General features: G+C 38.4%; 2 protein-coding genes across 4 annotated transcripts; one reads left to right on the top strand and one right to left on the bottom strand.

The window, feature by feature from the left end:
- Window positions 1-44: 44 nt before the first annotated feature.
- LOC124183898 (CCR4-NOT transcription complex subunit 11) lies at window positions 45-2,700 on the bottom strand. The gene has a single exon (XM_046573051.1). The coding sequence runs from the start codon at window positions 1,662-1,664 to the stop codon at window positions 297-299; it is 1,368 nt and encodes a 455-aa protein (XP_046429007.1). The 5' UTR covers window positions 1,665-2,700; the 3' UTR covers window positions 45-296.
- Window positions 2,701-2,728: 28 nt separating this feature from the next.
- Window positions 2,729-13,373, top strand: LOC124183894 (protein MON2 homolog). Of its 3 annotated transcripts, none has more exons than XM_046573045.1 (25): window positions 2,729-3,175; window positions 3,577-3,708; window positions 4,100-4,282; window positions 4,550-4,786; window positions 4,880-5,005; window positions 5,208-5,405; window positions 5,551-5,803; window positions 5,897-6,050; window positions 6,215-6,457; window positions 6,544-6,836; window positions 7,057-7,427; window positions 7,706-7,918; window positions 8,054-8,229; window positions 8,352-8,514; window positions 8,636-8,783; window positions 8,936-9,189; window positions 9,335-9,469; window positions 9,573-9,823; window positions 9,907-10,069; window positions 10,232-10,375; window positions 10,486-10,799; window positions 10,915-11,099; window positions 11,184-11,427; window positions 11,557-11,633; window positions 11,765-13,373. In XM_046573045.1, the coding sequence occupies exons 1-25, from the start codon at window positions 3,053-3,055 to the stop codon at window positions 11,932-11,934; spliced, it is 4,950 nt and encodes a 1,649-aa protein (XP_046429001.1). In that variant the 5' UTR covers window positions 2,729-3,052; the 3' UTR covers window positions 11,935-13,373. The 3 variants fall into 3 exon arrangements, with proteins under 3 accessions (XP_046429001.1, XP_046428999.1, XP_046429000.1); XM_046573043.1 differs by having other exon boundaries at window positions 2,730-3,175; window positions 11,551-11,633; XM_046573044.1 differs by having other exon boundaries at window positions 2,730-3,175; window positions 6,547-6,836; window positions 11,551-11,633.
- Window positions 13,374-13,475: the final 102 nt, after the last annotated feature.

Raw genomic sequence — 13,475 nt, forward strand, 5'->3', positions numbered from 1 at the left:
AAATAATAATATTGTCAAATTTGAACAAAATTGACTTGAAAAAAAAAAAACTCATTACCTAGTTCTTCTGCTAAAAAATCGATTGAGTAACAGAATATTTCCTGATCAGTCAATACTTATTATTATTGAATGTTAAAAAAAAATTCGAATCTATGCGGCCCAGAAGATTTGGTTCAATATTTCCATGAAGAGTATACCAACTGAAGCATCTCAACTTTCCAAGCGCAATACCACGATGATCCATTTCTTAACTATTGATTACAATCCAAGTTTTCCATTACTTGCAATAACTCTTTTCAGCAAGGATCGATCTTACTCTTAGCCGGCGGGGTATTGAGCCCACCGATATCACCAGATTCAAGTTGTTTAAGCAGCCGGAAGAGCGCAGCAGCTTCTCTAATCCTGCTAAATTCGATGCAAAAGGCTTGTACTTCGATGAAAAGTTCTTGAACATTGATTATCTTGTTTCTGATTAGAGACTGAAGGAACACGCAAACCAGACGGACTAAACGATTTTGCATATATCGATCTTTGATGGTTTCGCAAGTCGATATGCAATTACTGATGTAAAGGTGAACAAACTCTGTTGGTAGATCGACTGTGGTTGTCAATCTATTCACAACTTCCATCGAATGCAAGGACATCTCCATATTAACCAGCACGCTGAAGTACTCTGTTATTTGGCTGGACTGCATAAGCTTCAGCAGGACTTCAATAGCTATTAGCGGATTGTTTTCAACCAAGTCCGGAAGCTTTACGGGGGTCAAACCGATGTGATAAACGAGTTTTGGGTCAGCGTCTAGCTCCATAAGCAAGTGCTGTTGCTGCTGGAGCGTCAAGGCGCTCTTATACGCTCTGCCCATCAGCCTGCGTGCCTCGGCCCCTGCACAATTAGACACACACATGGAAGAATCGTACTCAACCGTGAACTGGCTCGGCTCCTCAACGTTCATCCATGCAAGTTCATCTGCGGAGTGATACAACGGTGGTGTGAGCCTCAGGAATTCTGGCCGATAGCTTTGGCTACAAAGAGGTGGCTCGCCGATCACAAGACTCTCCGCTATAGCTCTGCCAACTTTCTTGTCTATCTCGCCAGCTTTCGAGCGGTCCATATCCGGGAGGATTACTGGATTTCCACATTTGCTTACACTTGGTAGTTCCGACAGCCTTTCGGCTAGTTGAAGCTGCAGACTAGTGAGATCGACGAGAGGAGTAGCCGAGTGAGACATCTCTTCTATGATTTGTCTCGCTGTTTTTTTCATCGTCTCTTTGGCTCCATAGCCGAGTAGGTGGCTAAGCAGGTTCTTCTCGCATCTGGAGAGCGCCGGGATGTGTCCAGAGAAGTTTGGCCGAGACACCGAACCTGAAGCACTCTCATCCGAGGGCTTCAATACCTGGATGAACACTGTGGCAAACGGCGTGGACGCCAGTTGCTCGCCTCGATAAAGGTCGTAGAGAAGAGCGAGCGCCATTATTCGCTGAACATTGTTTGGCAGGAGATCAATGTGCTGAAGAAGCAGCAACAGGGTTGTTCCGACTTTGAAGAGATCCTCCTTTGCAAACGCCTGGTGTAACTGATTAGATAGTGATTCTAAACTGGTATCCAGGTTCTCCTCGTCCAGAATATCAAGCAGGTTTGATAATTGCTTTGGTGTTGCAGACATGACGAATTGCGGACTTTATCGATGAGTTTGTACAGAGTTTTTTGGAGTCAATATTCGGTGAAAGCGTCGAGATTTCATCCACCAATCAATTACAATACTTATCGCCAAAGGTTTCGTACAGCTTCGAAGGGTTTCGAAACACACTTCTAGGCAAATTCAATTTGAATGACTATGTTGTTATTACGGTAACCTTCAGTTGCGGTGGGAAAAAATTTTCTTTGCCGAAGATTCCTACTGATGGAAATGAGTGAGCCCCAGAATTTTACACATATTAGATATTAGAAGGATTATGCACTTTAAATCTACAATATTTACATATTTATTCAATTACTTGAAGTCACTTCAATGTTTCTTAACCTCTCATCAAAACATTTTTTTTCAAGTTGTCACGGACAAAGTAATTGGGAAGAAAGATGAAGCGTCAATATTTTACGGATCCTGTACCACGTGATGTCATCCAATGTTTGGCGGATAAATCGAGAAGCTTTGCAAAGTTGCATTTTGGCTTCGATCATTTTTCGTTTTTGCATTTATTATTTCATAAAATCCATCATATTTTACTTCAAATGATCGAAAGTGTTTTCAAATTTTGTAGACTATACTTGAAAAGCTCGAAAACTGATCAATCGCCAATGTTTTGCTACTTTGAGTATTCGTATCAAGACGGAGTTAACAAAATTCATTCATTATTCATCAATTTTGACGGTAAATCGAAAGCGATACTTCATCATTTACTTAATTGAATTTTAACTCCTGTGGACCAGCATAGAAGATAATTGTTTTCATCATCGTGGTCTGTAGAGTTACTTGGATTATAATCGTCACGCCAAAAGTAGGTATTTTTAGGTCATTATACTCAGCCTCTCTGCAGTTGAGTGAATTTTATTAGGGGACATCGTAGTGTAGAATCACTTCGGGATGTTGGGTAAAATTGGTAAAAATGGGTACAGTAGATTTCGTGTAGTTTTTTTTTTTTTTTTATTGCCACCTGAATTTGAAAATTTCTCGAGGTCGCTCGTAGAATTTTAGGATTAGATCGCAAATTGCGGACTTGGTGTTATTCGAACTCGGCCGAGATGGTGTAGAGTGGGGGTGATACGAAATGGGCGAGCCTATACGAAACGGTGGTTGGCTGATGGTTGGTTAGCTGACTGGTTGTCATCACGAACTAGCAATAACTTCGTGGTTGTCATTTCTGATAAACGGAGCGATCAGAATGCCAGCTCATCTGCTAATGCGGCATCTGTGATTACGCTTTCTGACGTTCGCTGCAAGGAAACTGTTAAGTGCGAGTGAAATTCATTGAAGTTTAACTGTCATGAAAGAATAATATCCGCCTCACCGAAGGCTCCACCTCGATTTTATCACAAATTACTGTAATCAACAAGATGATGGTAAATACAGCCGTCGGAGGCGGCCAGGAAAACGTTGCCAAATTCCTTGAGTCTTTGCAATCTGATTTAAAGGTTCTGTCATCGGAAACTAAAAAAAAGTATCCACAGATTAGAGAGGTATCGTATCTTATCCATACGCCATCAATTATTCACCATTTAATTGATTATTCTCATTTTAGGTTAGGTCAGGATGTTATTATCTGCTCGATCATAAGCATTCTTTTGATAATGACCTATAGCCTGTTTGCGACTTCAACATAACTTACAACAATTATTGTTCGCGCATCATGTCTTCTTGCTTTACTGTTGCTGAAGAACAAACAAGTCTTGACTCAGAACATTTTGACAGCTGTCAAAACGTTCTAATACGGTCTCAGTAATTTGTTTTCAAACTTTGTTAACCACGAAAAGCTCGCTTCTGAAATTATTTCTGTTTGCCTACCTTATCGAATAATTGACGATTGTACAATTCCATCTGCCTTGATGTGAAATTTTTATATATTTCTTTTGTTTCACAGTCCTGCGAAGAAGGAATATCTAAGTTACGGACAGCTGCCAATAGTCCTGGAACACCGATATACTACATTGTCAATCAAATATTATATCCTTTGGTACAAGGATGCGAAAGTCGAGATGTAAAGATTATAAAGGTATCAAAAAGCATTACTGCTGGTGTTAGTCTTATAGGAAAAAATGTAATGGCTAGCTTATAAGTTGAAACATTTATTCAAATTGTTAGTTTGTGATTAGTCTTTTGTGATTTCGTTTCAGCAGCATGAACAGAGGTTTTTTAATTTTAACATATTGTTCAATATGACTTAGACTATCTACTTTATCAATTCTTATCAAGTTGACCTAAAGTATGAATCAACGGACAAGGAACAATAATAATGGGTGTACTAGAAATCTCAAAAATTAGATAAACTTTGGCACAAAATCGTAGAATTATGGAAGAATATGTACTGAAAAATTCACTGAAAACCAATTATCTAACTTATAGGTTATGAAGTTAACTTTTAATTTATCCTGTTTTTATTTCAGTTTTGCTTAGGCATGATGCAAAGGCTCATAACACAGCAAGCGGTGGACACAAAAGGAGCCCGATACATTACAGATGCTCTATGGATGCTGATGGAATCTGGTACAGAGGAAGTGAAAATTCTTCAAAGTGTTACCCTGCTACTAACGAGTAACACTGTCGTTCACGGAGAGACTCTGGCCAGGGTAATTACTCAGTTTCATTTGAAGAAATCTTCTAAACTCTCAATCAGCTGCAATCAGTTATGAGTTGCTGCTCAAAGCAAACCAGGGATAATAATATTCCTAAATTTCTGGCTTTTCGTTATGATGTGATCAATTAATATTTATTTGGTTAATATGTATTTATTATTCAGCATACATGATACATAAGTGCTAGTGTACTTGTCGTCAATCAAGTAATTAGAACAATAGACACAACAAAAATGATTTTGATATTGTTTGTTTTTTCAGAATTTAGTTCTCTGTTTTCGGCTTCATTTTACTAAAGATTCCACAACGATTAATACTGCCGGAGCGACTGTGAGGCAATTAGTATCGCTTGTATTTGAGCGTGTAGTAGTTGAAGATGAAGAGTTTGCCGGCCGTGCCGAACCAGAGGATGTTAATTTAGAAGAATTAAAAATACCTACAAATCAAGCACCCAAAGGTCTAAGACCATGCGCAGCAGATGCCTACCTCATGTTCCAGGTACCAAATCTGTTTGGTATTCTCTGTGGTCTTTTCCTTCGAATGAAATTTCAGTAACAATAATAAAATGACTGTTTTTGCTTATTTTTTCAGGACTTAGTACAGTTGGTAAATGCTGATCAACCTTATTGGCTGATAGGGATAACGGAAATGACCAGAACTTTTGGTCTGGAACTTCTAGAGTCTGTTTTAACAAACTTTTCATCAGTATTCTTCAAGGTACCCAATGTCTTTATATCAGAATCCGATCTCTTATCAAGGAAAGGGAAAAATTCTTAGTGAAAATAGATGTGCGGAAATGTGAAATGTTTGGCAAAGTGTGGAAAACAATGACGATATTATGAAATGCAAAACTTATTACATGTCAGATTACCGTCACGCCTTCAAATTGGTTAATATTTTAAATTTTCGCTTTTTGCAGCATCCAGAGTTCAGTTTCCTACTGAAAGAACGAGTATGTGCCTTGGTAATAAAACTGTTCTCCCCAAACATCAAATATCGGAACTCTGTGCCAGCATCGGTACAGCAAGCAACTCCACTGGACAAGCCATATTTTCCGATCAGCATGAGACTACTCCGAGTTGTTTCGATATTAGTTCAAAAATACCATTGTCTTTTGGTGAGTTACATTATCTCTTTCTATCATTTTTTACTTTTATTTTTTTAACCCAAATTGTTTCACCAAGAATTTACATATTCTGAACGATCAATTGTAATAAAAGAGCCCATTGAGTTTGTAATTCCATTTAATTTTTGCATATTAGGTAACTGAATGTGAGATATTTTTGTCTCTGATCGTTAAATTCCTGGATCCTGACAAGCCTGCGTGGCAGCGTGCCTTGGCATTGGAAGTATTACACAAAATGACTGTTCAAGCCGATCTGCTAACAAGCTTTTGCGAATGCTACGACCTAAAACCTCACGCAACAAACATATTTCAAGACATAGTTAACAGTCTGGGAGCTTACGTGCAAAGTCTGTTCGTAAATCCCCAAATGATGGGACAAGCTGGAGGAGGTAAATTCAGCTTTCTCCTCACTTGAACGGGCGTATTTTGCTCGGCACTCTTTCTGTGAACGAATCACCGATGATTGCTTTCTCATCATTTAGGTACTGGAGTACCTGTTGCTCAAGGACAACCACCTGCATTATTGGCTGGAATGCCTGTCGGTCCTGGCGTATCTCCACAGCCTGGTTTCTATTCTCGAGGGATATGGTTGCCTGTTGTTGCCACTTTCACCAGTGGTCAAGCTAAATCAACGTAGTAAGTTAACTGGAAACTTTTAACAAGACGCGAATATTTCTTTGTTCTGCTCCGGGAACTTGTTAGATTTCACAATTTTGCATGTTTCTTGGAAAGTTCTTGGAAAATTCCTTTGAGTCTCGACGAAAACTTTAAGGAAATTAAAAGAAATAAATCTATTACAGTTTAGAAATGCTGGACAAGATTGAACCGCCCCAAATACCTGATGGCTATGGAATCAGCATTGCTTACGCTTGTTTGTTGGACATCATTCGGTCTGTGGCACTAGCTATCGAGGGTCCCCGTGAGGAAGGGAGAGAACAGAACCGCTATAAACCAACAGAAATTGAGCGCAAGTTGCACACTCAATTAATTATCTCGAGTTGGTGTGGTTTACTCGCAGCTCTCAGTCCATTGGTCGATGCCAGGTAACTGCATCTAAATTGTTGAACGAAATGTTTAAAAGTTATTGAGGAATGAAGACGTCACATGTAAAGTGAAAAATTTTTGTCAGCAGTACCGACGAGTCAGCCTCTGAAAATGTCCTTAAAGCCATACAGACTTTTGCCTCGCTCTGTGGCTCCCTTGATCTACAGACACCGAGGGATGCTTTCATTACGGCAATTTGCAAGGCCTCTTTACCACCCCATTATGCTTTGACTGTATTATACAGCGCTCCACAAGGAATACCGAGTGCCAGACCTCAGGATCCTGTACAATATAATCCGGCTAATATCAGCGAACCTGACTACAGGCAGCAAGTCGTAGCTGTTGGTACTCCGTTGCCGACTGCGTCGCTACCGATTGGTAAGTTGGCAACTTCGTTTACTCTGATATTGCAATGAAACTTTGATAGTTTTTCTCACATCACATTGACTAATGTCGGAAAACAAATATTGTAACAGAGTTTCGAACAATGCATTACTTAAATGGAGCTAAAAACAGCTCAAATGTAACAGATTTTTTTCGATGATTTGGCGACCAAACAATTTAGCTTTTGTTATATGATAATTTTTATTGTTTACAGGGGCTCAGCAAGGACCAGTTATGCTGACGGCAAAAAATCTGCAGTGTATGCGGGCGCTACTGTCACTTGCTCACTGTCACGGCAGCATCCTGGGCAGTGCCTGGCATCTTGTGTTAACAACTTTGCAGCACCTTGTTTGGATCTTGGGTCTTAAGCCATCCACAGGAGGGTCTTTGAAGGCTGGTAGAACTACCGCTGATTCAAACGCAGTTATAACTACTGCTGTGATGGCGGATTTGCCTGTTCTTAGCGCTATGCTTAGTAGGCTTTTTGAGAGCAGTCAGTATCTTGATGACGTTGCATTACATCACTTAATCGATGCTTTATGCAAATTGAGCCACGAGGCTATGGAGCTGGCTTATTCTAATAGGGTAAGACTGAAAAAGCCTATGTTAATTAATTATTTCATTCGTTCTACAATGCCAAATTTGAAAATGATTCTTGGAAATTCTGGGTGTTACGATTTAAAAATCATTCTGAATGGCAACGACGATTATTCGTTGGCTTTGTTCAATTTCATGTGAACTAATCACTAACCTTAGCTGTTAGTTTTTAACATTCAATTTTCTACTTCGTTTCATCAACTAAAACAACTGATTTTTTCCTTGCACGTTGATATAGGTAAGAAATGAACTGATTTCTGTTTCAGGAACCGTCATTGTTCGCTGTAGCAAAACTGCTAGAAACTGGGCTTGTCAATTTACCACGTGTAGAGGTTCTTTGGAGGCCATTGACCAACCATCTTTTGGAAGTGTGTCAACATCCACACATTAGAATGCGAGAATGGGGAGTCGAGGCAATAACGTACCTCGTCAAAGCTGCCCTTCAACATAAATACCCCCAGCCACTCCGGGATAATCAGGTATCAATCGGTATCAATCAACAGCTTACCTGCAAAACTAAAAATAACATATCTAGAAGCTTTTTGATGTTTATGCTGCTCAGCCTTGCCATTTATATGCTTTTTATAAATACGTGCGTTTTCGTCCATTTGTAGAAATTACAAACTCTGTTACTGGGACCATTGTCCGAGTTGTCATCGGTGCGTCACGGAGATGTGAGGCAGCGCCAGTTGGAATGTGTTCTACAAGTTTTACACGGAGCTGGAGAAACTTTGTCCCATGGATGGCCCTTAGTTCTTGGTATTATAGGAGCTGTTTCCAATCATCATGGGTAAATTTGACTATTTAAAAACTGCACACAGTACTTCTCTACATGTATTTTAAAGTAGTATTGCATTATGACAGGCTTATAAATATCAAGTTGCAATTACTTTTTTATTCTCTGATTACCAGGGAAGCTCTGGTTCGCATAGCTTTTCAATGCCTACAATTGGTGGTGACGGATTTTTTACCTGTAATGCCATGGAGATGCCTTCCGCTGTGCGTCGATACTGCTGCTAAATTTGGTTCGCAAACTCAGGAACTGAACATTTCCCTCACTGCAGTGGGACTCATGGTAACTCGAAAATAAAAATATAAATAAAACGCTTTTCTTTGGTTTGGGGATATTTATTCACCTATTGCGCTATAATAAATGGTCTATCTCTGCTTTTATAAATTAATTCCGTCTGTTATAGTGGAACATCAGCGATTACTTCTACCAAAATCAAGAAAAATTGTGCAGCTCTTTACAAGGCGATGCTACTTCCGTCTTTCCCGATTTTCCTGGTACCACAAATATGCCACCGTTTGACAAACTATGGATGTGTCTCTACGCGAGACTAGGTAAGATTTGTCATTTTTAAGCGCTATTCAAGAAAATTACTCCTTGTTCCACATGTTTAACTTCCTTCATTCTTTATTAGATTCTGCTTTCCGGTTTATTTTGTAATAAAATGCTAAATGGTATTCATACATAGAAAATTGTTATTTTCTAGGAGATTTGTGCGTGGATTCAAGGCCTGCAGTTCGAAAATCTGCAAGCCAAACATTATTTTCAACAATATCTGCGCACGGAGGATTGCTTCATCAACCAACCTGGCAAGCGGTGCTTTGGCAGGTGTTGTTCCCTTTGCTGGATAAAGTTAGAAGTTTATCCAGTTCTGCAAGTAGTGAAAAGGTCGATACCAGTGGAAATATTCTTATCCATCACAGCCGTAATACTGCTCAAAAGCAGTGGGCTGAAACCCAGGTCAGTTTACATAAAATATCGTGTACCACTCAGATTTTCCGCTCCAAAAATGTTCTAGTATTTGAGATAAAATTAAAATTGAACTGAAAACTGAAAATAAATGAAACTCATTTGAAACGAAAAACTCGAATCTGAACTTTTGCAGGTCTTAACACTGAGCGGAGTGGCTCGAGTCTTCAACACAAAAAGGCAGCTGTTACAATTATTGGGAGACTTTCCGCGGGCATGGTCTCTGCTCTTAGAATTCATTGAAAACTCTGCATTGAGTAAAAATAACGAAGTGAGTATGGGTCTGAAAATATTGTGAGGTTTCTTTTTATCAAATACAAATATGTACTAAGTAAAAATTAATTCTACAAACTTACATTTAATTCAATGTTCAGGTCTCACTGGCAGCTCTAAAGTCTTTCCAAGAAATACTTTATCTTCAAAAAGGTGGAGATAGTGAGGAAGCTGGTCGATCTAGTGATTCGGAAGCATTGTGGTTGGTTGCATGGCGAGTTTGGCTTAGCATCGGTATGGAAAGTACGACACCACCGAGAGAAGGAGACACTGAACCCTACGTACCTTCGCAAGCCTTTTTGACGGCATTGGTTCATATTTTTCCAGCAGTATTTCAGCACATTAGAAATAAGTTAGTAGCATTTCTTTGCTTCTTTTCCTATTCATTGGTCCCGTAATCAATATCGATGACAGATGATCTATTTTATGCTCCAGGTTTACGGGTACGGACCTTCAAAAATTATGTATTGTCCTAAAAAACGCAGTCGCTGTTCCTGTACACGGAGAATCAACTCCTTACATCTTACCAACGTTGCCGGATATTGTTCTGACCCAGTTGCAAGATGGGGTTCTTCACTCCATGGAACTACTGCAAAAGGTTTGTTGTAAATTTTTGAAGTATGAAAAATTGTGATGAAATTCTACGGAGGATTTGAAAGACTAATGAATTCTTCTCGAAACCTTAGCGAGCCAAATTAATCATTGTTTACTGATGAATGATTCATTAGCAAATTCTTATTTTTGGTTACCATCTTGATAGGAAGTACTCAACGGAACAGACAATCTGAGAATGATGATTGGTTCGATATTCCTGCAGCTGTTAAGTTTTTCAAAGCTAGCTTGTCAAGCACCCACTTACGGAAAAATACCCACAAAGCATATATCCCAAGTCAGAGGAGTGTCCGTGAGTGTCCATTTTCTCTCTTGCCTTTTGTAAAACTTTGTTGAATGACTGAAATAATTTTTCGTGATCAATTATCCAATTGATTAATCCATTACATGTATACACAATAGGCTGACTGGGTTACCATGAACTACGTACCCTTTGGGGAGAAGGCATTGTCAATGGTCGTAAGTCTCTATCAAAAAACTGCTCACGAGGAATCGGTAGTAGACGGAAAAGTGCTCGAGCACATAATAGAAGCTCTTCACGTTCCGTTATCCATGAAATACAATTGCCCATCACCTACAACTTGGAAACTAGCAGTCACCAGTCTCTTGGCTGTCCTACACACAGGTTTACCACTGGCAAGAACGTATCCTGAGCAGTTCTCCAGTATGTGGACAGAACTAGCGGATACTTTGGACGATTTTTTATTCCCTAAGAGGTAAATTAATAATAAATAGTCCTATAATTTCCGCGACGTGAGTAGCACTGAAGAATTTCAGATAAAAGTTACTTTACTATCGTATAAGTATTTGTTGTATTTTTTAATTAAATAGCGTGATAACTACGGAACGTGGCGCCGAAGAAGTGCAAGCGGATGAAGCGGTTGATTGCCAAGTAATGGAACTACTGAGAGATGAAGTACTGCCGCACTCACAGCACGTACCTCATCAATTTATACTTCGAGTCGTCATGCTGCTAAATAAAGGTTCCATTCATTCAGCAACAACTACAAGTATTGGTAAGGCGCACATTATTATTAAAATTTTTGCTACAGTTTGAGCATGGCACAGAAACGAAACTTTTTCGATGTTTTGCATAATAGAAAATAGTAACGAGATTAAATTGAGGGAAGAATTTGCAAAGACTTGTTTCGAGACGCTTCTTCAGTTTTCGTTGCTCGATGGCTTGAGCAACGAAATTGAAACGACAACGACTGAAGCCTCGGAATCTGACGAAGGAGGGGTCGCTGGCCGACTAGCTGTTACAGCCCTGCTTCACAGGTTTCAAGAAGTATTGCGTCGCTACATAGAAGATGAAAGACGCAGCGGAAAATGCCCTCTGCCAAGGTAATGTAAACACGTTCGTCACGAGTCAATGAAAATTTAAAAAACCTTGTCCTTGTGTGTGACTGGCAGAATTGACTCGTTAAAGCGTTGTAAATAAGTGTTGAATATGAATCCATGTTCTAGATACAGATTGTCGGAGATATCCTTTGTATTAAAGGCTGTAGCGACTCTAGTTGTATCTTTGAAGAAAGCACCTGCTAACAAAGGTAAGTTAAATTATTTTGAAAAATTCTATTTTCACCTGTGTATTCGATTAAGATTTCGAATTTTTACAGCTGATGAAACATTATAAACGTTCCTTTTCATCTACAATTTCACATTTTATCTTTTATCGCAGTTGACCGATCGGTTTGGGAGCAGTTAATAGGCTTGTATCCATACCTAGTCGAATGTACAGTGGCCACTGCCTCTGGCCAGGTTTCACGATCGCTGCGCGAAGCTCTCCTCCAGTATCACGATTTGCTCAGATCACCGACAAGTAGTTTACCAACTTCCAACGGCGTTTGACCTGTGCAAACAATTTCCGAGAAGACTACTAACCATTTTAAGACGACACGTCTGAGTCGTGGCTAAACTGTATCTCCTACCCTACGCAGCTCACTTCCTTGGCTGAACTGCTCAACGATATATCCACTATGCATACCCATGCGGGTGATGTGTTTGGTATTCCTGATCAGTGAGTATTTCCTTTCCCTTAAACTTAAAGAAACAGAGACGGTACAAAATCGATTATAATATAATTGATTTTTCTTCAGACATAATTTAGTAGAGTGAATTTTTAATTCCGCTACCAAAACTATTTTCTCTGATTGTTATTAGCAATTTTTATTGTTTTTTTTCGTCCTTTTATTTAGTTATATTCTTACGGAAAATTATCAGGTTATCTGGCTGTAATAATCTTGACTGAAATAGTATTCCTTATTTAACATACCTAAATTACATTGGTCTTGAATTTTCATTTATCAACCACAATAGGTGAGGTGAAAAAAAATCTTTTCACTTGAGATCTGTTACCACTAATGACAAGTTGATGAAAAAAGAAAACATATTTTATAATTATAACTATATTTAATGAGAATATGCAATGTTAAAATGCTGGTAGAATCGAGTAGTACAGTAAACATTAAACAAAGAGGTCAATATTATAATGGAAGATATTTTAGAAGAAATTGATTTCGAACGGTACTGAATTTTTATAACTGTCCAATAGGTTGGATACAATTTTTTATAACCGTTCAATGAAGTCAGGTTTCAAAAACCATACCAAGATATAGGGTAAACAGATTAATAAAAATTATATGGACTGGTGTAAAAATTTTAGCCAGGAAGATAAGAATATCAGTAAAAATTAATATTATGTCATAGTTTGTTTTTCTGTCTTGTTTTTTTTTTTATTACATAATCAACGTGCAAAGTAACATAATTAGTCGTGTTAAATCTTTCATTAGACTACAACCTGAATCATTTGGAAAATATCTTTCATTAACTAACTGCAATGTTTGTAATGTTCAGTTTTCACTGGCGGTATTTAAATTTTTAACATCGCCGTGCACATCAATTAACTATTTTTCCCGAGCGGGTGAATTATCCAGGTATTTCCGTACAAAAACGATCTTTTTTTTACTGACAAACGAGAGAAACACCAATTCTATACATATTGCAATTATCTGGTCATTTGCGAAAGATTAACCCCCCCCACCCAGTGTAGATATCAATTATTTAATTTCAAAGTGTAGTAATTAACAATTACACAGTTAATTATATATTACTACATAATACCGGCGCTATTAGCATGTTACACGAGTTTCTAGATAATAGACAGTGTGCAATAAACGATTAATATTAAGTATTTGAACTGTAAATAATTAATTGCAGTGCAGGTTTATAAAAATAGAAGTAGTATGGCTTTGTAAAGTCTGATGTAAATATTACATTGATGATAATGATTTGCTAAAGAATTTAGTATACTAATATAAGTAGACAGTTTTGTATACTTAATAACATTGGATTATCCTGCAATCGTCAAATATTCATACATAATACTTACG

This window comes from Neodiprion fabricii, chromosome 5, assembly GCF_021155785.1.
Source record: "Neodiprion fabricii isolate iyNeoFabr1 chromosome 5, iyNeoFabr1.1, whole genome shotgun sequence".
In the NCBI taxonomy this organism is placed as follows: Eukaryota; Metazoa; Arthropoda; class Insecta; order Hymenoptera; family Diprionidae; genus Neodiprion; species Neodiprion fabricii.

Excerpts from the sequence above, each read along its gene's own strand:
- LOC124183894 (XM_046573043.1), top strand. The coding sequence starts at position 3,053 with ATGATGGTAAATACAGCCGTCGGAGGCGGCCAGGAAAACGTTGCCAAA. Across the intron at positions 8,784-8,935 it reads GTGTCTCTACGCGAGACTAG|GAGATTTGTGCGTGGATTCA; the intron begins GTAAGATTTGTC and ends GTTATTTTCTAG. Across the intron at positions 11,634-11,764 it reads GAAAGCACCTGCTAACAAAG|TTGACCGATCGGTTTGGGAG; the intron begins GTAAGTTAAATT and ends CTTTTATCGCAG.
- LOC124183898 (XM_046573051.1), bottom strand. The coding sequence starts at position 1,664 with ATGTCTGCAACACCAAAGCAATTATCAAACCTGCTTGATATTCTGGAC.